The 26,907-nt window shown below is 50.2% G+C and overlaps 1 protein-coding gene across 1 annotated transcript; it reads left to right on the forward strand.

Annotated features, from left to right (window-relative positions):
- The first annotated feature begins 21,435 nt into the window (after nt 1–21,435).
- LOC103696892 (leucine-rich repeat extensin-like protein 3) lies at nt 21,436–23,975 on the forward strand. Its single transcript, XM_026801054.2, has one exon. The coding sequence runs from the start codon at nt 21,536–21,538 to the stop codon at nt 23,456–23,458; it is 1,923 nt and encodes a 640-aa protein (XP_026656855.2). The 5' UTR covers nt 21,436–21,535; the 3' UTR covers nt 23,459–23,975.
- Nucleotides 23,976–26,907: the final 2,932 nt, after the last annotated feature.

Genomic DNA, 26,907 nt, shown 5'->3' on the forward strand with positions numbered 1-26,907 from the left:
GAACCGGTGGCCGGGTTCTCCGGCGCCGGCCCTCCGACGCTCAAGTCAGGGAGGGGGCAAATAGTGGGGAGAAGGAGATAAACAGTGATTTTTGGGTGTATGAATGTTCCAATCCCCTCTTGAGAGGCCAAGGCTCCCTTTTATATGCGGGGGTCGGTTTACCTGTGATGTAACAGGGCGAGGCCGTAGTACGGCTTGGCATGTTGTTCAGGTCGGCGCTCGGTCAGGCGAATCATTGCACTGATGTCGGCGGTATGGCCGAGATCAGAGACTTATCATAGTCGACTAGACCCTGCTGGGTCGATTTGCCGTGGAGAGCTGGGGATCCGTAGATGTCAGGAGCCATGCGCATTTATTGTGGAGTAAGTCGGAGATCCGCATTTATTATGGAGTAAGCCGGAGATCCGCATTAATGGTGGAGTAAGCCGGAGATCCGCATTTATTGTTGAGTGTGCCGGAAGATTACAGCGGCCATGCGCAATAAATGCCGGAGGGGTGTTAGAGTACGGTCCTCGGACATCGGGGTTTCTCTTAGGTCGGAGGTTTCGGGGTCGGTCGTCTTGTGGCCGAGCGTTCCGAGGTCGGATGCTGACTTCGGCTGTCCGGGGTCGGAAGTTGTACGGCTTCTTAGGGGCATTTATGTCATTTGGGGGGAAACTTTATTCCCCCCAACACTACCCCCCGACTTCCGAGTTCGAGCGGCTTGTGGGGCTCGGACGTGGGAAGTAAAGTCTGTCACTAAGGTTGGGGGGAAGGTCTCGCCCGCCCCCTTGTGCTTTCCGGAGCTTTCATGGTGAGATATGCGCCCTTTGGCGTCTCGAGGCTGCTTTATTCGGTGAGCTAATGATGGAGCTCGTATCATCATGCTTCTTGAATCGCCAGGATCATTTTACGGCGGATTAATGATGGGGGACCTCGAGCTCGTCGAGGCGGTGTCTCGATTCCGTAATCGACGTTTCTGGCTCATTAATGAGTGTGCCGTTACGGGGTTTGAAACGGACACGCGGCGCGACCCGAGGTCGGACGCTTTCGATTTCATGTTACTGGATCATAATTCCGAAGAAGTGGAGGCCTCATCGGGGCTCCACGTGTCCCAGATCTTATTAAACGAGGGGAGCGGGGGTTACGTCCGCTCGTTCCTCAAGACGATTTGATTCTGTGGACCCATGATGAGGCCCCGAGATCCGATGGGACAACGCTTCGATTTCGTATCCGATTTATCAAACCGGAGTGAATACGGTGCCTCGGCTTCCGAGGTCGACACGTGGCGCAACCCGGTCGGGGGGATGGGAACCGACCCCGTCGATCTGAGCCGTCAGGGGGGTCTATATAAACCCCACGAGTCTGCCCTAAAGGTCTTGTTTGGCTGCCTCTTATTTTCGTCGTCTTTCCCCCCTGCTTCCTCCCTCAGCTGAATCTTGCTGGTGGTGCCCGGAGCGATTTCCGGCAATGTCCAGTAGGTTTTCTTCCTGTTTTCACTAGGGTTTCCTCTTTTCTCCTCCTCGTCAACTTCCATTTTCTACTCTTAACTTTTGCTCCACTCTTCCGTGAGAATGGGTTCCGGTCCCGAAGAGGTTGGGTCGAGTCTGTCGGAAGAGGAGCTGGAGTTAATCCGCTCCCGTTTCTTCTTCCAGCCCGGGTTTCGCCTTGAAACCGCAGGGCCGGAAGACAGGGTGACGCAGCCGCCCCCAGGTCGGATCGCGGTTTACCGCGAGACACTTTGGGCGGGCCTGCGTTTTCCCGCCCATGAGTTCGTGAGCAACTTGCTGGCCGAGTACCAGCTCGTCCCGGCGCAGTTGGCTCCGAACTCATGAAGGACCATAATCGGGTTTTTATCCCTGTGCCTCGGGCACGGGATCCCGATTTCGGTAGGCCTTTTTCGCCGGTGTTTTCTGTTAAAGAAAAACCCGGCGGACGTAGGGTGGTTATATTTCGCCTTTCGGGGCGGTATGTCACTCTTCCGGGGCGCCCCTTCCTCGATTCACGAGTGGAAGAGGAAGTTTTTCTTTCTGGCGTCTGCGGCGCCTTGGGGGTTCGAGCCAAGGTGGGGACACCCTCGGCTGAAGGCCCTCAACAAACTCTCCGAGCCCACGGGGAGGGAGCTGAGGACCCTGGACTCTTTGCGAGCCCTCGGGAGGGGCAACGACCTGACCGAGCTCCTGCGGGAGGACGCCCTGGCGAGCGTGGGTCTGAGCTCGGCGCGCCCCGAGGGTAAGGGCGGTTGCATTATTCTATTTATTTATTTCTTGTTCTCCGTCTTTACGGTCACTGGTCTGACTCTTAACAAAATTCTTGATTTCAGATATTCCACGCATGCCGACCAGCAACACATCACTTTTCTCTCGCCTGAGGAGGCGAGAGGCCGAGGCCGGGGGTGCTGCGCCCCAGCCTCGGAAGAGGGCGAGGACGGACGGCGCTTCTTCGTCGGCCGGGACGAGTGGCCCCGAGGCGGGGGCCCCTGCAGCCGACCCGAGGCGGGAGCGGGTTGTTGGTGATGCGGGCCCGTCGGCCCCTCCTTGCCCTACCCCCCTTGCCCAGCGGGGGGAGCCGTCCGTGGTCCGGCCGCAGCAGCCAGGACCCGGGCTTACCCGAGGCACCGAGGCGAGCGGCTCCGGGACCTCGGGTTCGATCGTGCCGAGCTCTTCCCGGGCTTTCCGAGAAGAGTCGGTCGAGCCGGACTCTTCTATTCCCGAGGGGCGCTCGGCCTTTCAAGATGCCGAGGTCGCACGCTCCATGTTGCGGCGTGCGGTGCTTCCAGCGGACCGGGCCGTGTTCCGGGGTATTTCGCTGGAGGAGGTCGTCGGCAGTGCTTACTGCAACACCGCCCGGGTAAGCTTCCTTCTTAATTTCCCCGAGTTTTTAGCGTACATATGTGCTTTTCAACTCACAATACCCTCGTTTCTTTCTTTTCAGCATATTCTCGAGCTCGACACCATGGCGTTCATCGCCCATGGGTATCGGGAAGAAGTTCAACAGCTCGGCCAGCAACTGGAGCCGGCCAAGAAAAGAGTCGCCGAGCTGGAGGCGGCGTTGGCCGCGGCCGAGGCTCGGTGGACAGCCACCGAGGCTGAGCGCCTTGCCATGGTGGGGGCGCTCGAGGAGGAGAAGGCGGCTCATGCCCTGACCAGGGCAACCATGCGCGGCACGGAGGCGCGCTTAGGGGAGGTCCAGGCCAGGGTCGCGGCCCTCGAGTATGAGGAGGGGGTCTTCCGCCTCCGACTCGGGCAACTTGAGGCCCGGGAGAGGAGGGCCCTCGAACGAGCCGAGCATGCTGTGGAACTCTTCAAAGAGTCGCAAGAGTTCCGCGACATGTTGGAGGAGGAGACGGTCGACGGTTTCCTTCGAGGCTTCGAGAACTTCCGGGAGCAGGTGCGCCGGTACTGCCCTCAGTACGACTTCTCGACGGTCCGTCCGAGGGAGGACCGGGGCTGGGGGTCCGACGTGCAAGCCCTTCCTGCCATCCTGACGTCCGAGGCGGGAATATACGAGCAGGACCCCGCCGAGCCTTCGACGGGGGTAGCCGAGGCGGACGGTGTCATGGAGGCGGCTCCGGCGGCCGAGATCGACGCTGTCCCGGAGGCGGCGCCCGAAGCTCCTGCTCCCGGCCCCGAGCCTGTTCCGGAGGAAGATCATGAGGTCATCAATGTGCCGGATGACCCCCCGGATGTGGCTCCCGCCGCTTAGGACTTAGCATATTTTTCTTTTCTTTTTCATTGTATCCGGGGTCGGCCCTTGAGTGGCCGACTTCCAATTTTGTAATTGGCCTTCCGGCCCTTTGTTAATGAAGAAATGTTTTTGTCATTCTGTGTTCATCTTTCCCTCTGTTGTCGTGGATGAGGCTAGAACCTTAGCTAACCGCCTCGACGACCTCTAACTTCGTATTTTAATCTTTGGGCTGCTTAACGAAGCTGCCCTTTTCCCTGGCTATATCTTAGCCTTCTCGGATTCCAGTCGTCTCGACCAAAGGGAGCTCCGAGCTTAGGTTTCTAGAAAATTTCTCTAAGTCCTATAACTCGGATCTTAGAGTCGTGGGAGTTGCCACGTTTGGCCTTTAGGAAAATCTTAAGGCACCGAGGTCGGGCCTTAGCCCTTCAAGTGGGACCGGAATAGGTCTATTCGTGCCGCTATTCGGGGAGTTTAGTCGGGTTTCCGAACTCAACTCCGAACCTCTCATAGGGAGCGCGGGCTAATAAACAAGTTATTGCCGAAGGTTTTCATAGTTATCGTTCTCGGACCCTGCCGAGATTTCGGTGAACAAGGCTGGGATTCCCAAAGATTGCCTTGGTACCTGTGCTTGGCTGGTACATTCGTGGCCGGGACCACTTTCTCAGCTGGACGTCGGAGTTTACTTAGAAGAGCCGAGTTGGGCCCTACTTTATGAAGCCTTAGTACGGATTGCGGAGACTTGACGAACAGAGCAGGCATAATGAAGTTGGGAGGTCGGTCTTAAGCCGACCCAGCGAAGAAGCCCGGCTTTGGGGCAAAATAAGACTCCAACATTGGACGAGATCCCGCTCGGCAATATGTAGATAAAATTTGACAAGGAGGGCGTCTAGTTGGGTGTACCTCTTGCATTCTCGGGGTCATGCTTCGCATGGTGGAGTAGGTCGCTTCCCTTCCTCGTCGACCTCCGGAGTCATTTTTGACTTGTAAAAGGGGCTCGGGCTTCCCATGGACCCGGCGACTCCTGCCGGAGTTGAGAGGATCTGGGGAGGCTCTGTTGATTTGTAGCCCTTTTTGAGATCGAGGGGGCTTAAGACCCTATGGTCGGACCTCGGAGCGCCTCAACCTTGGTCGAGGGATCTCACGTCAGGTCGGCGGGTTCGTGGACGCTTTGCTGACCTGTGATACCTCCCGAGGTCGAGGGAGTCTGGTTCTCTACGGTCGACCCTCGGGCATCCCGACTTAGTCGAGGGATCGTTCGTCAGGTCGGCTGGTCTAGGCACGCTCTACCGACCGGCGACGCTTCCGAGATCGAGGGAGTCTGGTTTCTCTACGGTCGACCCTCGGGGCATCCCGACCTTAGTCGAGGGATCGTTCGCTTCGGGGATCGGGGATCGTCGACCGCTCCCCGGGGTCCACTTTGCGGCGCCCCGGGTGGAGCCACCCTTTCCACCCTCACGGCGCCTTTCCCGAGGTCGAGGGAGTCTGGTTCTCTTACGGTCGACCTCGGGGCATCCCGACCTTAGTCGAGGAATCGTTTCGTCGGGTCGGCTGGTCTGGGCACGCTCTACCGACCGGCGACGCTTCCCGAGGTCGAGGGAGTCTGGTTCTCTACGGTCGACCCTCGGGGCATCCCGACCTTAGTCGAGGGATCGCTCGCTTCGGGGATCGGGGATCGTCGACCGCTCCCGGGGGTCCACTTTGTGGCGCCCCGGGTGGAGCCACCCTTTCCACCCCTCACGGCGCCTTCCCGAGGTCGAGGGAGTCTGGTTCTCTACGGTCGACCCTCGGGGCATCCCGACCTTAGTCGAGGGATCGTTCGTCAGGTCGGCTGGTCTGGGCACGCTCTACCGACCGGCGACGCTTCCCGAGGTCGAGGGAGTCTGGTTCTCTACGGTCGACCCTCGAGGGCATCCCGACCTTAGTCGAGGGATCGCTCGCTTCGGGGATCGGGGATCGTCGACCGCTCCCGGGGGTCCACTTTGTGGCGCCCCGGGTGGAGCCACCCTTTCCACCCCTCACGGCGCCTTCCCGAGGTCGAGGGAGTCTGGTTCTCTACGGTCGACCCTCGGGGCATCCCGACCTTAGTCGAGGGATCGTTCGTCAGGTCGGCTGGTCTGGGCACGCTCTACCGACCGGCGACGCTTCCCGAGGTCGAGGGAGTCTGGTTCTCTACGGTCGACCCTCGGGGCATCCCGACCTTAGTCGAGGGATCGCTCGCTTCGGGGATCGGGGATCGTCGACCGCTCCCGGGGGTCCACTTTGTGGCGCCCCGGGTGGAGCCACCCTTTCCACCCCTCACGGCGCCTTCCCGAGGTCGAGGGAGTCTGGTTCTCTACGGTCGACCCTCGGGGCATCCCGACCTTAGTCGAGGGATCGTTCGTCAGGTCGGCTGGTCTGGGCACGCTCTACCGACCGGCGACGCTTCCCGAGGTCGAGGGAGTCTGGTTCTCTACGGTCGACCCTCGGGGCATCCCGACCTTAGTCGAGGGATCGCTCGCTTCGGGGATCGGGGATCGTCGACCGCTCCCGGGGGTCCACTTTGTGGCGCCCCGGGTGGAGCCACCCTTTCCACCCCTCACGGCGCCTTCCCGAGGTCGAGGGAGTCTGGTTCTCTACGGTCGACCCTCGGGGCATCCCGACCTTAGTCGAGGAGGCGCTACGGGGGGCCGCGAAGGTACTACCCCGTTGTTGGTGTTGAGCGCCACGGGGGACTGCGAAGGTACTACCCCGTCTTCCCGAAGTGTCGAGGGGTCTGGGCACGCACTGTCGACACTCGGGGCATCTCGACCTTAGTCGAGGAATCTTGCACCAGTCGACGTTTCACCGTCCTGCGATTCTTCCCGAGGTCGAGGGAGTTTGGGACTCTACGGTCGAGCCTCGAGGCATCCCGATTTTGGCCGGGGAATCTGAGGATCACAGACGACCCAATATTAGAAGAGGATTACAGTCATCAAAATGAGAGAAATATTTGCAGAAAAAGGAGCTGAGTCCATTATCCTGATTATCTTGAACCCCTTGGGGTTTCACTGGTAGTACATTCGTAAATTCTCGGAGTTCCAGCTTCGTGGGATCAGAGTCCCTTCCAGGGACTTCAATTTGTACGCCCCTGGCCGTTGTACCCGGGCGATTTGATACGGTCCTTCCCAGTTTGGGGCGAGCTTTCCTTGCTCGGTTGGTTGAGAAGCCTCGGCTTTCCTGAGGACGAGGTCCCCTACTTTGAAGAGCTTGGGCTTAACTCTGGAGTTGTAGTATTGGGCCGTTCGCTGTTGATATCTCGCCATGCGCACCCGGGCGACCTCTCTTGTCTCTTCGACGAGGTCCAAATTGCTCCTGAGCTGGGAGGAATTGGTATCGGGGTCGTAATGCTCCACCCTCGGAGAAGGCAAGCCGATCTCCAATGGGATGACGGCCTCAGTGCCGTATGCTAGGTTGAAGGGGGTCTCTCCCGTGGGCAGTCGGAACGTGGTCCGGTACGCCCAAAGGACATTGTACAAGTCCTCGACCCACTGTCCTTTGGACCGATCAAGCCTAGCTTTGAGTCCCTGCAAAATAGTTCGGTTAGTTACCTCAGTTTCCCCGTTTGTCTGGGGATGGGCAACCGAGGTGAAGCGATGATCAATGCCGAGCTCAGAGCAAAACTCCCTGAAATGAACATTGTCAAATTGTCGACCATTGTCAGATATAAGGATACGGGGTAGTCCGAATCGGCAGATTATAGACTTCCACACGAAGTCCCGCATCTTTTGCTCGGTGATCCGGGCAACAGGTTCGGCCTCGACCCATTTGGTGAAGTAGTCGATGGAGACGACCAGGAACTTTCTCTGTCCGGTGGCCAGGGGAAAGGGCCCCAGGATGTCGATCCCCCATTGGGCAAACGGCCAGGGGGCGATGATGGAGGTCAGCAGAGCTGAAGGTCGGCGCTGGATATTGGCGTTTCGTTGGCACCGATCGCACTTGCGGACGAAATCTGTTGCGTCCTTCTGGAGTGTGGGCCAGTAGTATCCCTGCCGCAGGATCTTATGGGCCAAGGCTCGACCCCCCAGGTGATTTCCGCAGATCCCTTCATGGACCTCTCGGAGGGCGTAGTCCGCCTCGGAGGGGCGGAGGCATCTGAGAAGGGGAGAAGTAAATGATCGTCGATAGAGTTTATTCTCGTACAAGACATACCGGGGAGCCTGGCGCTTGATTCGGCGAGCCTCCGTCTCGTCATGAGGTAGAGTTCCGTCCTGAAGATAGCAGACGAGCCCGTCGATCCAGCTTGGCTCGGAGTCGACGCACATAGTGGGCTCGGGTTCCTCCGTGCTGGGGACCCGAAGATACTCGAGCGCTTTTCCCTTGGGAAGCTCGCTCATGCGGGAGGTGGCCAGTTTGGATAGCTGGTCTGCCCTGAGGTTTTCCGCTCTGGGAATATACTGAATATTGAAAGAATTCAGGGCAGATGTGAGTTCCCGCACCTTTTGGAGATACTTTTGCATGGATGGCTCTTTAGCTTCAAAATCTCCTTGGACCTGGTTCACCACCAGCTGGGAGTCGCTGAAAGGCCGTCAGGTCTCCCACTTTTAGTTCTTTCGCCAGCTTGAGCCCGGCGATGAGAGCCTCATACTCGGCCTCATTGTTCGAGGCCGGGAACTCGAGGCGCAGAGCTTGCTCGGCCACCACTCCATCTGGACTGGTGAGGATAAGTCCGGCCCCGCTGCCCCCCGGGGTCGAAGACCCATCCGAGTGCAGGACCCATGGCTGCTTCGGGGTCTCCTCCACGGACTCAGATGGCGGCTCGGGGTCGTCCGGAAGGGTGCACTCCACGATGAAGTCGGCGAGTATCTGAGCTTTGATAGCCGGCCTGGGCCGATATTCTAGGTCGAATTCCCCGAGCTCGACCGCCCATTTGGCGATCCTCCCCGCACGATCCGACCTCTGCAATATCTGCTTCATAGGCTGGTCGGTTAATATAGCTATCGTGTGGGCTTGGAAGTAAGGCCTGAGTCTCCGAGCCGAGATGATGAGAGCGAAGATGGTCTTCTCAAGTTTAGAATATCGGGTCTCAGCATCCCTGAGAACCCGGCTGGTGTAATAGACCGGCTTTTGGAGCTTGTCTTCTTCCCGGACGAGGACCGAGCTTACTGCAGCTGGGGAGACGGCCAGATATAAGTAAAGAATTTCGCCCTTCTGGGGCTTGGTGAGCAGCGGGGGAGAGGCCAGAAGGCTCCGAAGCTCTTCAAAGGCTTGCTGGCATTCTTCTGTCCACCGGAAGTCTTTCGGCCGTTTGAGGCTCTTGAAGAAGGGGAGGCAACGCTCGGCTGATCGAGAAACAAACCTTCCCAGGGCGGCTACCCGCCCCGCGAGCCGCTGCACCTCCTTAACTGTCTTTGGAGGCGACATCTCTTGCAGTGCCCGGATTTTCTCCGGGTTGGCTTCAATTCCGCGTTGGGTCACTATGAAACCCAGGAACTTGCCCGAGGTGACTCCGAACGCGCACTTCGCCGGATTGAGTTTCATTTGGTATTTTCTGAGCTTGGCGAATGTCTCGTTGAGATCGGCTATGTGGTGTTCCGCCGCTTGGCTCTTTACCAGCATGTCGTCCACATAGACTTCCATGTTCCGGCCGATCTGGTCTTTAAAGATTTGGCTGACCAGTCTCTGATAGGTGGCCCCAGCGTTTTTCAGGCCAAAGGGCATCACCTTGTAGCAGTAGGTGCCCTTGTCGGTGATGAAGGCCGTCTTCTCCTCGTCTTCTGGCGCCATTCGGATTTGGTTGTATCCTGAAAAGGCGTCCATAAAAGTTAGCAGTTGGTGTCCTGAAGTGGAGTCGACGAGCTGGTCGATGCTCGGGAGAGGGAAGCTGTCTTTTGGGCAGGCCTTGTTCAGGTCGGTGTAGTCCACGCACATACGCCATTTTCCGTTGGCCTTCTTTACGAGGACTACATTGGCGAGCCAATCCGGGTAGGAGACCTCCCGGATGAAGCCGGCTCCGAGGAGTTTGTCCACCTCCTCGGCCGCAGCTCGTTGTCGCTCAGGGGCGGAGCCTCTTTTCTTCTGCTTTACAGGCCTGCTGGTTCGCCTCACCTGGAGTCGGTGGACCATGACCTCGGGGTCAATTCCTGGCACGTCCGCGGGCGACCAGGCGAAGACGTCAGCGTTGTCCCGCAGGAAGCTGACGAGGCGATTCCTCTCATGGGCGCCGAGGCCGGAGCCAACCTGCACGGTTAGCTCGGGAAAATTTTCTTGTAGTGGGATTTGAATAAGGAGCTCACCGGGCTCTACTTGCTTCTTCCAGAGGGTGTCCCTCGCATCGAGGGTTTCTATGGGCAGTGAAGGGCCCATCGGGCGGTCTGGTGCCTCGGCTGGTTGCTTTACTGTGTGGGCCGCCATGTAGCATTGCTTGGCGACCAGTTGGTCTCCGCGGACCTCGCCCACTCCTTGGCCGGTGGGGAACCGCATGAGCAAATGGCGAGTTGAAACCACGGCTCGAAGGGCGTTTAACCCTGGGCGCCCAAGGATGGCGTTGTAGACCGAGGGCAGACGGACCACCAGAAAGTCCGTCCTCACAGTGCTCTCCCGGGGGGCGAGGCCAACTGTGACAAGGAAGCTAGCCTCACCTTCAACCGGGACCGCATCTCCGGTAAACCCGACCAGCGGGGCATTGATTCTCCGGAGGTGTCCTTCTGTCAACCCCATTTTTTGGTAGGCATGGTAGTACAAAATGTTGGCTGAGCTTCCATTGTCAACTAGGACACGCTTTACATCAAACCTATTTACAATCATTGAGATGACCACAGCGTCATCGTGAGGGGTCTCGACCCCTTCTAAGTCCTCGTCCGAGAACGAGATGACTTCATCAGTGCGTGGGCGCTTCGGGGGTGCTCCCTGGGCGGCTGTTCCTGCCGAGGTCCGCCCAATCATGTTGATGGTGCCGGCGATAGGCCTGTTGCCGCCAGGATTTTCGGTTGGTGCGACATTCTCCGCCGGCCTCCTTTCCTCATGTCGGTTCCTCACGAACCGGTTGAGTACTCCCCGTCTGATGAGCGCTTCTATCTCGTCCCGGAGTTGGAAGCAGTCCTCCGTGTCGTGCCCGCGATCTCGGTGGAAGCGGCAGTACTTCCTGGAATTTCGGAGAAATCCCGTGTCTCGCATAGGAGGCGGGGGTCGGAAGAAGTCCCGACCCTCAATTTCCATCAGGATCTCGGCCCGAGGAGCATTGACGGGTGTATAGTTCTCGTACCTCGCCTGGTACGTCCGGGGCCGTGGTGGAGACCTCGGACGAGGAGGTGTCCTCTGCTGAGGTCGCCCCTGCTGACGGGGCGGGCTCCTCAGTCTGGGGAGATTCTTCTCTCGGCGGGGAGACCGGCTCCTTTGTCGACCGCGCTCCTCGCGGCGCTTCTTCCGCTTCTTCGAGGTGGGCTCGATTGCCCCCCGCCTGGAGGCGACTGCCTCCTCGGCCTTGGCATACTTCCGGGCTCGGGTCAGCATTTCGGAGAAGTCGGCCGGGAAGCTCTTCTCGATGGAGAAGAGGAATCGATAGGAGCGGACCCCAGTCTTCATAGCCGACATGGCTATCGACTGGTCTAGCTCGCGAACCTCCCATGTGGCGGCGGTAAAGCGGTCCAGGTACTCTTTGAGGGATTCTCCCTCCTTCTGCTTGATGTCCAGGAGGGAGTCTGATGTCCGTCGCTGGCGCCGGCTGGCAGCAAAGTTGGTGGCGAACTGCCTGCCGAGCTGCTCAAAAGAGGACACCGTGTTCGGCTTCAGACCAGAGAACCAAAGCCGAGCGGTCCCTCGGAGGGTTGCTGGGAAGGCCTTGCAGAGTATGGCCTCCGAGAACCCTTGTAGGGCCATGAGGGCCCGATAACTCTCCAAGTGGTCGAGGGGGTCGGTGATTCCGCTGTAGGGCTCCACCTGAGGCATTTTGAACCTCGCGGGAACTGGCTCGTCCTCGATCTGGCGGGAGAAGGGGGACTTGGTAGTGAACTCAAAGTCCCCTTCCTGTCTTGCCTTCTTGCTGTGGAGTGCCGCAATCTGGCGCTCCAGATGCTCGACTTTTCGGTCGAGCTCCCCCACCCGTGGGATTGTCGCTGTGGTTTGCGCCAGCTCACGGTGATCCGGGGCTGACTCCGCCTCAGAAAGTTGGGGTCTCCGGTCGAAACCTTCTCCCGGTAACTCTCTCCGGGGAGAAGCTCGTTCTCCATTGTTGGCTCTGGAGGAGCCATGCAAATTTTGGCTGGGGAGAACCGGGCCGTTGGGGAGACACTCCGGCGGGGCCTGGGCCTGCGGGGGAAGTGCCGGTAAAGCCTCCACGCGCCGTAGGCCCTGAACGGCGGCGGCCAGGGCCTGGACTTGCTGTGCCAGGGCATTGAACTGTTCCGGCTGGACCTGAGGAGCTGGGTCAGCCGGAGTTGGAGAATTCTGGACGGAGTGTCCAGGACTTTGCGGGGGACGCCGGGAGACGTTAGAGGTTCCCTTACTTCTCAACTTCATGACTGCTACTCGGGCCCTTCCTCTAGCGCCAACTGTTGCTGGAAATTGGACCCGGGTGCAATCTTCGGTCGAGGAGAGGGAACGACTGTTAGTCCTCACGGCGGCGCGGCGGTCTGTCGGCGGGCGGCGTCCTCCGTCCGGGGCGGTCGGAGAGAAGGAACAGCAGGTCCTCGCAGCGGGGCGGCGATCCATTGGCTGGCGACGTCCTCCGTCCGGGTGCCTGCACACGAACCGGTGGCCGGGTTCTCCGGCGCCGGCCCTCCGACGCTCAAGTCAGGGAGGGGGCAAATAGTGGGGAGAAGGAGATAAACAGTGATTTTTGGGTGTATGAATGTTCCGATCCCCTCTTGGGAGGCCAAGGCTCCCTTTTATATGCGGGGGTCGGTTTACCTGTGATGTAACAGGGCGAGGCCGTAGTACGGCTTGGCATGTTGTTCAGGTCGGCGCTCGGTCAGGCGAATCATTGCACTGATGTCGGCGGTATGGCCGAGATCAGAGACTTATCATAGTCGACTAGACCCTGCTGGGTCGATTTGCCGTGGAGAGCTGGGGATCCGTAGATGTCAGGAGCCATGCGCATTTATTGTGGAGTAAGTCGGAGATCCGCATTATTGGTGGAGTAAGCCGGAGATCCGCATTATTGGTGGAGTAAGCCGGAGATCCGCATTTATTATGGAGTAAGCCGGAGATCCGCATTTATTATGGAGTAAGCCGGAGATCCGCATTTATTATGGAGTAAGCCGGAGATCCGCATTTATTGTTGAGTGTGCCGGAAGATTACAGCGGCCATGCGCAATAAATGCCGGAGGGGTGTTAGAGTACGGTCCTCGGACATCGGGGTTTCTCTTAGGTCGGAGGTTTCGGGGTCGGTCGTCTTGTGGCCGAGCGTTCCGAGGTCGGACGCTGACATCGGCTATCCGGGGTCGGAGGTTGTACGGCTTCTTAGGGGCATTTATGTCATTTGGGGGGAAACTTTATTCCCCCCAACATAACTCTAACGTAAATAGATTCTGCCAAATTATAAAAAAATAAAAAATATAATAAAAATGGAAAATCAACAACAGACGTTCAAAAAATTTCTCCAAAATACCACACAACATAGAAGATGATTCAGTCTACTATCTTATTCATCTTTCGAAACACATGTAGCATCTAAAATTCATCCCACTCAATACCTAACCTACGAATATTACAAATAAAAGGATAACCATTTCTATACCTATCCGTACTTCATATCCAATCTATCACCATTAATACAGCGTACGCTCTTTCGGTTACCACTGGGAACATGGGGTGCGGCAGGTGATACACACCGACCAAAAAGAAGGTTGCCGGAGCCCGGACTAAGTAGGAGGCGCCTCAGCTTCACGGGGACGCAGTGTAACAGAGAGCCTGTCCGTCTCGGCACCGACGGCTTAAGCAGCGCGGTACCATTTGACCGGCCCCACTCACATGCCAAGCCAACGTCGTTTCCCTGCTCCATGGGACCCAGCCATCTACCAATCCTATCACCATAAATCCAAGCAACTGCGTCCTTGCAGCTGACATTTCTACATTGACCGGGTCCTGGACCATTCGGTGGATGAATATATATTTGTTCAGCTTGAGGCTGAGCGCGATCCAGATTGTTACCGATATTTCACCTGAGCTAGGTTTCGAGTTAAAAGAATAGGCCGACCAGGCTTGCTGTTTTAAAGGCAGGTTCAAATTAGAGTGTTTTTTTTTTTTTTACTTAGATGCAATCTGAATCATTATTTATTTCTCCAAAATTTAAACAAACCGATTTGATCCGACATAGTGGTAAAGCTCTATTCAGATCAAATCAAGTCCAAATTAGATCGAACCAGGTTGTGAATGTGAATGAGGTTTTGAGGACTGGTAAATTTCTTTTATAGCAATTCTTTGTCAAAATTTGTAAAGCTTGATTCTAGCTAACTTGGATTTGGGCCCTGCAACTTAGAGTAGGTTGTCATCAATTAGCCAGGTCTGAGTCATATGACCGACCCATTGGAAGGGATAAATTAGTGTATGGAGATCGATCGAGGTTGCATATGTTTTCATTGCACTTCAGTTCGACCTGACCTCAAGATATATTTTTTCATCTACTTCCTCTTTTTTTTTTTTTTGATACAATGGCGGCTCACGCCCGACGAGTATGAATGCAGTCAATAAGATCAGAAAACAAAGGATTACAAAAAAGCTCCGGCACAGACTTGTAATCCATCCAAATAAAACCTTCTGAGTGATGAGCAGCAAATATGGCAATTTAGTCCGTAGCACCGTTTATCTTCTGATAAGCATGTGTGACTAAGTAGAAGCCACACTTCTCCAGTAGGCGGTGGATATCATAGAGCAGCGGTTGCTCCCCAGATGCGCATCCTCACCCCGGATCCACTCCCTCTTTCATGTTGGATTTTTGTTATTTTAAAATAAGATTTGCTTGAAATGAATATAATACCAGTTGGATGCCGCAATAGGTGAAAGGCAGTTACAACTATAACTGCATAAATGCAGTTTCACTCCAAGAGGTGCCAGGTAGTTTTCACAACCTTCTCCATAAAAGACACCCTTCTCATTCAAAACAGGAATATATTATCATTATTTTCTATCTATTTGCTGTTACTTTGATCTATGGTTTAGTTCGAATTCCAGTTTTTTACAATCTGTAATTCGAAACAGAGCAGTCTTATATCCTGAAAACAATATTGCTGTGGTTATCCCTATTGCAAACCAGAGGGAGGCAATAATTGTTTGAAAGATAGATTTACAGTCGCCTACTGCTCTACGGTGAAGCCATTTCCCACTCTTTTTCTAACAATATTTCAAACAATTATTTGAGTTCGATGGCTTCCTCAAGTTCAGCAATCACATCTTTGAATGTTGTACCACAAGACTTATCCAAACTGGATGGTAACAACTACAACAGATGGAAGGAGAAGATGGAATTTATTTTGACCACATTGAAGGTTAAATATGTTCTAGAGAACCCATGTCTTACGTAAAACCCCATAGAAGAGCAACTTGCAGTCAAAAAGAAATGGGATGAGGATAATTTCTTCTGCCATGGTAATATCCTCAATTTCCTCACTGATTCCTTATTTGATATGTATGCACCAATGAAGTCTGCCAAAGAGATATGGGAGGCGTTGGAGACTAAGTACAAAACAGAGGATTCTGGCAACAAAAGCTACCTTGTAAGTAGTTATTTTGATTTCAAAATGTTTGACAATATGCCTATACTAAACCAAGTTCATGACTTACAACTTATTGTTCAACAAATGAAATCTGAGGGCATCCCGGTTGATGAAAAACTCCAAGTGGGTGCAATTATTGCCAAGTTACCACCAAGTTGGAAAGACTACCGCAAGTCTCTTAAGAGAAAGAGTGACAATTATACTCTTGAGACTCTTCAAAGGCAACTTCGAATTGAAGAAGAGTCGAGACTTCGGGACAAACTTGAGGAGAATGCAGAAATGACAAAGTCTGCTCATGTTGTTGAAATATACAACCAGAAGTGTAAGGAACCACGGTTGCAGAATTCTTCCAAAGGGAAGAATAAAAGGAGCAATTTTAGAAAAGGAAAATGTCATTACTGCAAGAAGCAAGGACACTTCAAACATGAGTGTAGACTTCTCAAGAAAAAGGAGCAAGCCAACAATGTTGAAGAAAAACTTGTTGCTGTAGTGTCTGAAGTAAACATGGTGATCAACCAAACTGGTTGGTGGGTGGATACAGGTGCAACTCGTCACATCTGTGGAGACAAAAATCTCTTCAAGAAGTATGAGAAAATGCGAGACGAGATTGCACTCTATATGGGAAATTCTTCCACTGCGAAAGTAGTTGGAAAAGGGACTGTAGAATTGAAGTTCACTTCAGGCAAAATTGTAACTCTGCAGGATGTGTATCATGCCCCAGAAATTAGAAAGAACTTAGTGTCTGTGGTCTTTTGTCAAAGTATGGTTTTAAACTTGTTTTTGAGTCTGATAAGTTTGTACTTAGTAAGAAGGGTGTGTTTGTTGGCAAAGGGTATGCTGACAATAGTATGTTCAAACTGAATTTGATTAATGAAAATATTTCTGCTTATATTGTTGAGTCTTTATCATTATGGCATGCTAGATTAGGTCATGTGAATTATGATTTTGTGCAACGTATGATTAAATTGGATTTGTTGCCTTCTAATTTGCAAAATGACAAAAGCAAGTGTGAAACTTGTGTTAAAACCAAATTAACCAGAAAATCTTTTCCAAATGTAAATCGAATTTCCTCAAATTTACTTGAATTAGTACATTCAGATGTATGTGATTTGAATAACAAATTGACAAGAGGTGGTAGAAGATATTTTATCACTTTCATTGATGACCTTTCGAAATATGCTTATGTTTATTTGCTTAGAACAAAAGATGAAGCATTAGATAAGTTTAAGTTGTACAAAGCAGAAGTTGAGAACCTCCTTGAATGCAAAATTAAAATGTTAAGAAGTGATAGAGGGGGGGGGGGGGGGGGGGGGGGAATACTTTAATAATGAATTTGATGCATTTTGTGAACATAATGGTATCTTGCATCAAAGGACAGCCCCATATACACCACAACAGAATAGTGTGGCTGAACGAAAGAATAGGACCTTAATAGATATGGTCAATGCCATATTAGACCATTCTGGTTTACCTAATGATCTTTGGGGTGAGGCAATTCTGTCAGCCACACATATCCTAAATAGAATACCTTCTAAGAAAAGTTTAAAATCACCTTACGAATTTTGGTTTAAACGAAAACCAAATTTGGATTATTTTAAATTGTGGGGGTGCCTAGCCTATGTTAGGTTGCCTGATCTTAAAAGATCAAAATTAGGACCAAGAACTACTAAATGTGCTTTTTTAGGATATGCCTTAAATAGCAAAGCATATCGTTTTCTAGATATGGACTCAAATACTATTATTGAATCTAGAGATGCTGAATTCTTTGAAAATATGTCCTTCAAAGTGTCTAAATCTTTAGATCCAGATTTATATATTAAAGAAATTTCTTTAGGAAATGATGCTTTGGAGAATGATGAGAACTTGAAAATCAGAAAGTCCAAGAGAATTAAAAAAGCAAAGAGTTTTGGTCCTGAGTTATTACATATATTGTAGAAAGTAGATCTGATTGTGTTTTGAATGAATATGGTGTTTGTTGTAATATGGAAAATGATCCTACTACATTTGATGAAGCAATAAAATCAAGAGATGCTAACTTTTGGAAGGAAGCTATTAATGATGAAATGGAGTCTATTCTGTCAAATAATACATGGAAGCTAGTAGACTTACCTTCAGGTTCTAAACCTATTGAATGTAAATAGATTTTTAAGAAAAAGTTAAGACCTGATAGATCCATTGACAAGTATAAGGCTAGATTGGTAGCCAAAGGGTTTAGACAGTCAAAGGGCATTGATTATTTTGATACCTATGCTCATGTGGCTAGGATATCTTCTATTAGAACTCTTATTTCATTAGCTTCCATATGTGACTTCAAAGTCCATCAAATGGACGTAAAAACAGTATTCCTAAATGGAATTTTGGAAGAAGAAGTATATATGGAACAACCAGAAGGTTTCATAATACCTGGTCAAGAAAAGAAAGTAAAGCAAGCTCCTAAGCAGTGGCATGAAAGGTTCGACAATATTGTATTATCCAATGGTTTTCAACTAAATGAATCAGATAAGTGCATCTATTCTAAGATGGTTGTTAATAATATTGTGATAATATGCTTGTATGTGGATGACATGCTAATTTTTAGCAAGAGTGATTCGTGCATTAAAATCACTAAAGATTTTTTGTCATCACATTTTGATATGAAAGATATGGGTATTGCAAATACTATTCTTGGTATTAAAATACACCAAATTGATGGGGCATATGCAATATCTCAATGTCATTACATTGATAAAGTTCTGAGCAAATTTTCTTATTTGTTTGATAAAGTTTCGAGAGTTCCTTATAATCCCAATTTGAAGCTTGAGATGAATAAAGATCGATGTGTATCTCAACTTGAATACTCAAGAGTAATTGGAAGTTTAATGTATGCAATGCATTGTACTAGGCCAGACATAGCATTTGCCGTTGGCAAATTGAGTAGATACACAAGCTATCCAAGCATTGAGCATTGGAAAGCAATTTCCATTGTATTGGGTTATTTGAAAGGAACTAGATCCTACGAACTGTACTATGGAGGAAGTCCTTCTGTAATAGAAGGATATAGTAATGCTAACTGGAATTGCGTAGATGATGGATCTAAATCTACAAGTGGATGGATATTCACTCTTGGTGGAGCTGCTATTTCTTGGGGATCCAAGAAACAGACTTGCATAACTCACTCTACTATGGAGTCCAAGTTAGTGGCTTTGGGAGCAGCTGGAAAAGAGGCTGAGTGGTTGAGAAACCTTTTAATAGACTTGCCAATATGGTCAAGTCCGATGCCTCCAATTTCAATACATTGTGATAGTCAAGCCACATTATCAAGGATATATAGCAAGTCTTATAATGGAAAGTTAAGACACATAAGTCTTAGACACAATACTATAAGACAATTATTAGAAGAAGAAATAATCATAGTGGACTACGTTAAATCGTGCACAAACTTAGCAGATCCTTTAACAAAAGGCCTAAACAAGGATCTGATTCGCAAAACTTGTTTTGAAATGGGTCTACGACCATTGGAATAAGACCACCAAAAGATGGCAACCCTACCTATGCTCTGGGTTCAAAGGGTAAGAACAGGTCTTGAGGGTGATAGTTGTAGCACTTCTTGAAGACCCGTGCAGAAATGAATGGTAAGTGCTAATCCTGTAATGAAATGGAAAGGTTGAGTTTAACTCTTAATGGGTTCGCATACAAGGTGTAATTATTTACAGAAACACCTAGAAGAACTCACCTATGTGAGTGTAAAGTCAGGCCGCTTTTGTCGGGGTTTGGTCAACCACCTATAGCACTCATGAAGTCGGGATAACGCGCATGGCCATCAACGCGCGGCTGAGAAGAACAATAGAGATTATGTGTTGGTATGTGCAGATTCTCCAGTTGTATCATAAAGTACGTTAGTTCAAGGACTTCATTTCTACTAACATACTGATGTAACTTTGAGAGTTTTGCTCTACGTGGAAGTTCAAACTCTAAAAGTACTTTCATTTATGTATCAACATCCTATATAACAACTAATTTATTTTAAAATAAGTGGGGGATTGTTGGATTTTTGTTATTTTAAAATAAGATTTGCTTGAAATGAATATAATACCAGTTGGGTGCCGCAATAGGTGAAAGACAGTTACAACTATAACTGCATAAATGCAGTTTCACTCCAAGAGGTGCCATGTAGTTTTCACAACCTTTCACACTCCATAAAAGACACCCTTCTCATTCAAAACAGGGATATATTATCATTATTTTCTATCTATTTGCTGTTACTTTGATCTCTGGTTCAGTTCGAATTCCAGTTTTTTGCAATCTGTAATTCGAAACAGAGAAGTCTTGTATCCTGAAAACAATATTGCTGTGGTTATCCCCATTGCAAACCAGAGGGAGGCAATAATTGTTTGAAAGATAGATTTACAGTCGCCTACTGCTCTACGGTGAAGCCATTTTCCACTCTTTTTCTAACATTTCAAAACTCACTTTTCCGCCCTTAAACTTTTCACGATCCTCTTAAAATCTGGCTTGACTTAAATATGGAAGGGTTCGCTAGACAAATTCTGGCAAGTGAATTTTTTTTTATTATTTTCAGATTGGTCAGATATTTCAGATGAACCATTCTATCCGAGCTTGGGTCCAATCATCATCAACTTTTCCACTAATTATTTGGTCCAACCTTCAAGCTGGGTCACAGACCGATCTCGGCTTCGCAATCCGGATTCTAGCGGCCGCTGGACCATCCCTAGAAACGTTTGAACTTAAACCGGCTCTCCACAACGAGTCATATATATTCTCGCGGCAGCCGTATTTCCTCCAACGGACCTATCTGACATCTACGACTAACAAACAAACAAACAAAACGAACCCAATCCACTTTTTTTTTCTTGGAAGAAAAACCCAATCCCCTTCATAATTTCCCTGCCTCAAACTCCGGAGACAAAAGTTACGAAGAAACGCTAGTACTTTCGTCAGACCCGCTTCCCACTACGAGCGTAGACAAGTATACTTTATACCAACTTATTCCAATCTTTCCCTTGCCAGGTCTGAACGGAACACAATTCAAAATCCCCTTTCTATACTCCCTCGCATAAAAAATACCATACCAAATGCCGGAGCCACCCACTTTCTAATAAAAACAGCATCCTTTTCCCTTATATTAAATCGCGAGTGAGCATAACATGGGCATTAGTAAAAAGCAATAAATAATGAAAAATTCCGGTACTCCGCTTCCGAGGGCTGATCAAAATCGTGCATTTGTGGCCGATGTGGCCATACTCGTTGAGTGCTGCAAGCTAGTTTAGTAGTGCTAAGAAATAATTTGGTTATTGTGATTGGATGATTACAAGAGGGTCATCTTTTGCTTCGAAATATTCTAAGCAATAATCAGATCATGTATATTTTTGGAGAGGCAAATAAAGTACCAAATTGAATGACTTTGTATATGGCCAGTCATTTTGTTTTTTGGGTGCCTATATCTCTTGGTTATCTCAAAGTAAATTTTGATGGTAGTGTGGCGATGTATAGGAGGTCAGGAGGAGTTGGATTTGTAATCGAGACCATTTTGGGAGTTTAATTGCAGCGGGTGGTCGGAGCACGACAGATCTCGCTGTTGCTGGAGTATAGCTATAGGCAGCTTGGGGTGGCATATCTTATGCGAGGCGAATGCTTGGGGACGGGCAGGTGCACCTTGAGGGAGATTCTTCTATTGTTATAACTTGGATCCGAGGTGCGGATAGATACGAAGATGATCACCCATTTATTCGGGAGACCCGCATGTTGCCTATGAATATGGATGAGTTTCAGGAAGTACACGTTTTCCGGAAGGCGAATAGGGCAGCAGACTGGGTCGTCTCATATATTGCACGACATTTCGAGGAGTTCCGCTGGACATCTATAGTATAGCTTCCGCTCCATTCTTCTGGTTTAGTAGGGTATACTCACGTTAAACTCATGTGAATTACCGTTTTCAAAAAAAAAATAAAAATATTTCGAACCCGAAACTTATTATTTTTTAATCATGTATCCACGCTAAAACTCAAAAAAAAATAAAAAATAAAAAATAAAAAATACCGTGCATCTCTCACTCTAGGGAGTAGAAACTCTGCTATTTTTCCGTGCGTGGTGGCCTTCCCCCTGATCTTTGGTTCCCTCGTCCCCTTTAGAAACCCACCCAAAGAAGCCCTTTGTCCCCCTCTCTTCCCCGCCCCTCTTCACCCTCCCAACGTTCGGAGGATGAGATGGGGAGTAGACTAATTAAAGTAGATCTCCTTCTCCTCCTTGTCATCGTCTTGTTTCTCTCCTCTATCCCCCCTCTATCATCCTCCGACGCGGCGGCCGGCTACATCCGCCGGCGGCGGCAGCTGCTCACGTACCGGGGCGAGAACGTGGCTGTGGACCCCACGTTCGCCTTCCCCAACCTACGCCTCCGCGACGCCTACATTGCCCTCCAGGCCTGGAAGCTCGCCATCATCTCCGACCCCCTCAACCTCACCGCCAACTGGGTGGGCCCCAACGTCTGCAACTACACCGGCGTCTACTGCGGCCCCCTCCCCTCCGACCCCCACCTCACCGTCGTCGCCGGCGTCGACCTCAACCACGGTGACGTCGCCGGCTACCTTCCCGACGAGCTCGGCCTCCTCTCCGACCTCGCCCTCTTCCACATCAACTCCAATCGCTTCTGCGGCGGCGTCCCCGGGACATTCCACCGCCTCCGCCTCCTCTTCGAGCTCGATCTCAGCAACAACCGCTTCGCCGGCAAATTCCCCGACGTCGTCCTCCGCCTCCCTTCTCTCAGATACCTCGACCTCCGCTACAACGAGTTCGAGGGCGGCGTCCCCAAGGCCCTCTTCGACAAGGATCTCGACGCCATTTTCGTCAACAACAACCGCTTCGTCTTCGACATCCCGGACAATCTCGGCAATTCGCCGGCTTCCGTCGTCGTCTTTGCCAATAACCGCTTCCATGGCTGCCTCCCGCCGAGCATCGGCAACATGTCAAGAACATTGAACGAGATCATTTTCCTGAACAATGGGCTCAGATCTTGCCTGCCGCCGGAGATCGGCCTGCTCGGAAACCTCACCGTTTTCGACGTCAGCTTCAACCAGCTCGTCGGGCCGCTGCCGAGCTCCATCGGTGGGATGGTCAGCTTGGAGCAGCTGGATGTTGCTCATAATCTGCTCTCCGGCCAGATACCGCCGGAGATATGCCGGCTTCCCCGGCTCCAGAACTTTACCTACTCGTATAACTTCTTCACTGGAGAGCCACCGGAGTGCCTAAGGGTGCCGTCGTTTGACGATCGCCGGAACTGCCTTCCCGGCCGACCGGCCCAGCGATCCGATACCCAGTGTAAGTCCTTCTTGTCCCACTACATCGACTGCTCCTCCTTCCACTGCGCCCCCGTCATTCCCTCACTCCCTCCGCCACCTCCTCCTCCTCCTCCTCCCCCGGTTGACTCGCCGCCGCCGCCGTCCCCATCCCCACCCCCGCCGTCTCCGGTTCAAGTATCGCCGCCGGCGCCCATCTACTGCGTCCGGCCCCCACCGCCGCCTCCGCCAAACTCGCCTTCACCTGCTCTGTACTCTCCACCTCCGCCACTTCCTACCCCGCCCTTCTCTCCTCCGCCACCTTCTCCATCTCCACCTCCACCACATTACTCGCCACCTCCGCCACCACCCCACTCGCCGCCGATTCCTATCTATTACCGTCCTTCGCCGCTGCCTCCGCCGTACTCACCGCCGCCGCCAACACCAAATTCCCCCCCGCCGCCTCCGCGCCTACCGCCGCTGCCGCCATGCATAGAACCTCCACAATTGCCACCGCCGCCGCCACCTTCTTCCTTACCATCGCCAATATATTACCATCCTTTGCCGCCCCCGCCTTCTCCTTCTCCACCACCAGCAGCAGTTCACTATGAGCCCCCACAGTCGCCTCCCCCACCACCATTCCAATACGAGCCACAACCGCCACCTTCACCATCCCCACCACCTCCAGTTCATTATGAAGCACCCCCTCCATCTTCGCCATCCCCTCCGCCACCTCCGAAGCCTTGTGAGTTCCTGCCGCCAACTTCTCCACCACCACCTTCCGTGTATGAAGGCCCATTGCCACCAATTCCTGGAATCTCATATGCATCACCTCCGCCTCCTCCTTTCTATTATTGACTCTTTTGAGTATTTTATTCTCGCCCTCCTCCTGCTCTCCACTGGAATAGTCAGGTATGAGTTCATTTATTTGGGATTCTTGCGGCGTCTTCTCCATCGAATTGTGTCCATTGGTTTTTCTATCTTCACTTCTCTTTCCATCGCCAAGCGCCAATGGAGAAAGAAGACAAGAAGGCAGAGTGCTTTATCTGGCTTTGTACTCAAAGCAGCTTGCATGGAGGTGATGAAGACATGGAGGGAAAGATATGGCAAGGATGGGGGGAATGATCTCTCCTTATATATTTGAATTATGGATATTTGAGCTGTGACTAAATGGCTATTGGAGGCAGCGAATCGGAAAGAGAGAGAGAGAGAGTAGGTGCAGGGAAATGAATGTGTAGATATGGGATTCAAGTAGACAAATTGAGGTACCATCTCCTCTATTATACTGTCTTGTTATTTTTATTTCATAATATGATTGTTATGGATTCTTAGAACCTGCTTTATTTTTATGTTAGCTGGGCTCTATCAATTTCCATTGCCCTCTCTGGAGATGACCATGTTCCAGAACTTATCTTTGGGACATGATATTCTTATGTTATTTGAGAGAGAGTGGTGTTCTTTAAACTGCTTGTGTCTCACTTTATTGTTAAAATTTAGCATTTGTTTCCATTTTTTAGTAATTTCTGTCCCTTTGTTACTTGAGGAATGTACCAAGAGCATGGTACTGCTCTTTTGCTGTCTCGTTTTCATATCCCCGTGATACACAACTGGACCAAGAGTCTAATTCATAGGTCGTTGGGAGATTATCTATGGTTTGGAACGAAGACAACCTTATTTTCTTCCCATCTCTTTCAAGGTAATTGTTGTTTAGATTTCCCTTCATTTGTTTAGTGTTTTTTTACCTCTCTGTTCCCTTTACGTGGTTCTTATATTCCGATTTCATACTAAACCTTAGTTATGAGCATCTATGTTATGTTTTTGCGATCACCCACTTATTGGATCATAATCTTCTTTTTAAGAGCTTCAGGTCATGGGACTTTCTTGTTACTAATCTAAGCTTCAAACGTTTTTATCTTCTCAATCCTCCACTGATAGCAATAGCGTTGGACGTTCTTGCCTTAGCCTTTCTTTCTAGCTTAATCATGTTTATGTTTCACAGTGGATGTGACTTGATGTCTTTGTTGCATTTGTGGCTTCGGATGCTTTCGAAGCCTAGCTCTTGTCGGTCAAGCAAGCTAAGTTACTTAAAACTTTAATTTGAAGTTCCGCTCATCACCCATTTGTTTTGGGTCTAGATAGGGGCCGACTCGGTTCTTTTGCAGGGCACGTAGCACGTAAAACTAGCATTCGTGTCTCTGCCACCTTTTTTTTCTCCTGGTCAAAAACTGTTTTGAGATTCGGAGCTTTTGTATAGCAGAAAACCTTACTCTGCAAGCCAGCCAGTCGAGGCTTGGTGACCACTTTCAGGGTGTAAGATGGCCACAAATTGAATGATCTTAAATGTGCAATTAATAGGTTTGCCTTTTGGTTACTTCTTTGTGGGAAACATTGGTCCACACTCATGGTCATCACATCTTGTTGCCAATTAGGTGCCCCTTGTTTATCTAAGTTGGGTTAAGTTCTACCTTTTATTTAATTGCTGCTTTCCTTGCCTTTTGAGTAAGTTAATAAAACAAATCAACCTGTCATTTGTCATCTATTCCTTGGCACAAAATTTTGGGACACCTCTTCCTTGCCTTCGCCATCAGCACTCTTTAAAGAATTTTGGCACTTTGGTCTCTACCGGTCTCATCGAAACACCGTCTTCTTAATTATCAAGTCTTTGTCAAGATTGTTGGCGCAGATGCATATAATGAATAGGACATAGCAGTTGGTCATTATCGTTATTTTGCATCTTGTGATTCTGAAGCAGGAAGACGACTCCAATTGCTTGTGGACTTCCACAAAGTCCTTTTCTGCATCTCAATTCTTTATGTCAAACCTTTCAACAAGTAGATGAAGCAACATTGTTGACCTTTTAAGAATTGAGATGGGCATCTCACTAGTTAGAATAGTTAAATATCAAATTTCAGCAGCAAATAAATTATCTTTATTATGCTGAGTGTGTCAACACAAAATGTTCTTGAATTCTCTGATTGCTATCTAGAAACTCCACCATTTATCCCATCCTCTCAGATACATGTTATTCTTGTTCTCACTTTCCAACAACAGAACATGGAAGGGCCTTTGGAAAAGCAAGGATATTTCGCATCTGTAAAAGAATGCCAGTCATTATTTCTTTCATTTTATGTTTTTTTAAAGTAATGTGCTGATGATTAATTCCATCAAATGCACATATTAACCTCCATGTCTATCAATAATATTAGGCGTTACAGCTAGCCGTATGCCTGCATATATTAACGCATGTTATGTTATTCGCTACAGTTTCCTGTATGCAGTTGTCGGAAATATATAGAATGGGGAGGGGGGAAAGGAGCAGTATAGCAAGCCGTGTCGGCACTGGGCCGGGCCGCCCATGGCCCGGCACGGCCCGGCACGAAGCGGGCCGTGCCAGGCACGGCCCGCTTCCTACAGTAACGGGCCGTGCCTAGCACGGCCCATAAAAGGAGGCCGGGCTGGGTTACCAATTCCTGGCCCGCGGGCCGAGCCCGGCACGGCCCATAAGGGCCTGGGCTGGTACGACTCGTGGGCCAAGCACGACACGGCCTGCGAGCCAGCCCGAAACGGCCCATAAGGGCCTGAACCGGGCCTGAGCCGGGCCAGGCACGGCCCGTCCCCCTTAAAATAAATGAGAATAAATTTTTTTAATAAATTAATAAATATTGAAAACTAAGGATTTATTAATATAAAGCCACCTTAATGGTGGGGGGTTTGGCATAGACCCCTACCAGTTTATTAATTTAAATCAAAATGGTACATAAAGGGAGGTTTGGACCTTGGTCTGACCTCCAAAATACAATAAGAAAGGAGAAAAAATAGAGATGACTCACTTTAACAATTAAAAAAATAAAAAATATACAATTATAAAAAATTAAGAAATCTTACTAATCATCAGTGATTCAGTATTCACTATTCAGTAGTGTTTGTATCATCATCATCAGAGGATGTTGTATTATGTCCACCTTTATCTTGAAGTCTCGTCTCAGCATCCAACCAATCTTTGAAGCAGAGAAGCATCTCAACCGTTTCGCCAGTCATCCTACTTTTTTCGTCAAGAACACGTCGACCTGCACTAAAAGCGGATTCCGATGCTACTGTGGACATCGGCACAGCTAAAATATCGCGTGCAATTGCAGACATAACAGGATATTGATTTTTAACACTCTTCCACCAAGATAATACATCTAGACTCTCTATTTGATTTTCATCATATGCAGACTGAAGATCATTTCGTAAATAAAATTCTAGTTCACTACTTAAAGATGAAGAAGATGACATGAACTTGAAGCATGTGTGTGTTTTCTCTG

This window comes from Phoenix dactylifera, unplaced genomic scaffold, assembly GCF_009389715.1.
Source record: "Phoenix dactylifera cultivar Barhee BC4 unplaced genomic scaffold, palm_55x_up_171113_PBpolish2nd_filt_p 001421F, whole genome shotgun sequence".
Lineage (NCBI taxonomy): Eukaryota > Viridiplantae > Streptophyta > Magnoliopsida > Arecales > Arecaceae > Phoenix > Phoenix dactylifera.

Coding starts and splice junctions, on each gene's coding strand:
- LOC103696892 (XM_026801054.2), top strand. CDS start 21,536: ATGGGGAGTAGACTAATTAAAGTAGATCTCCTTCTCCTCCTTGTCATC.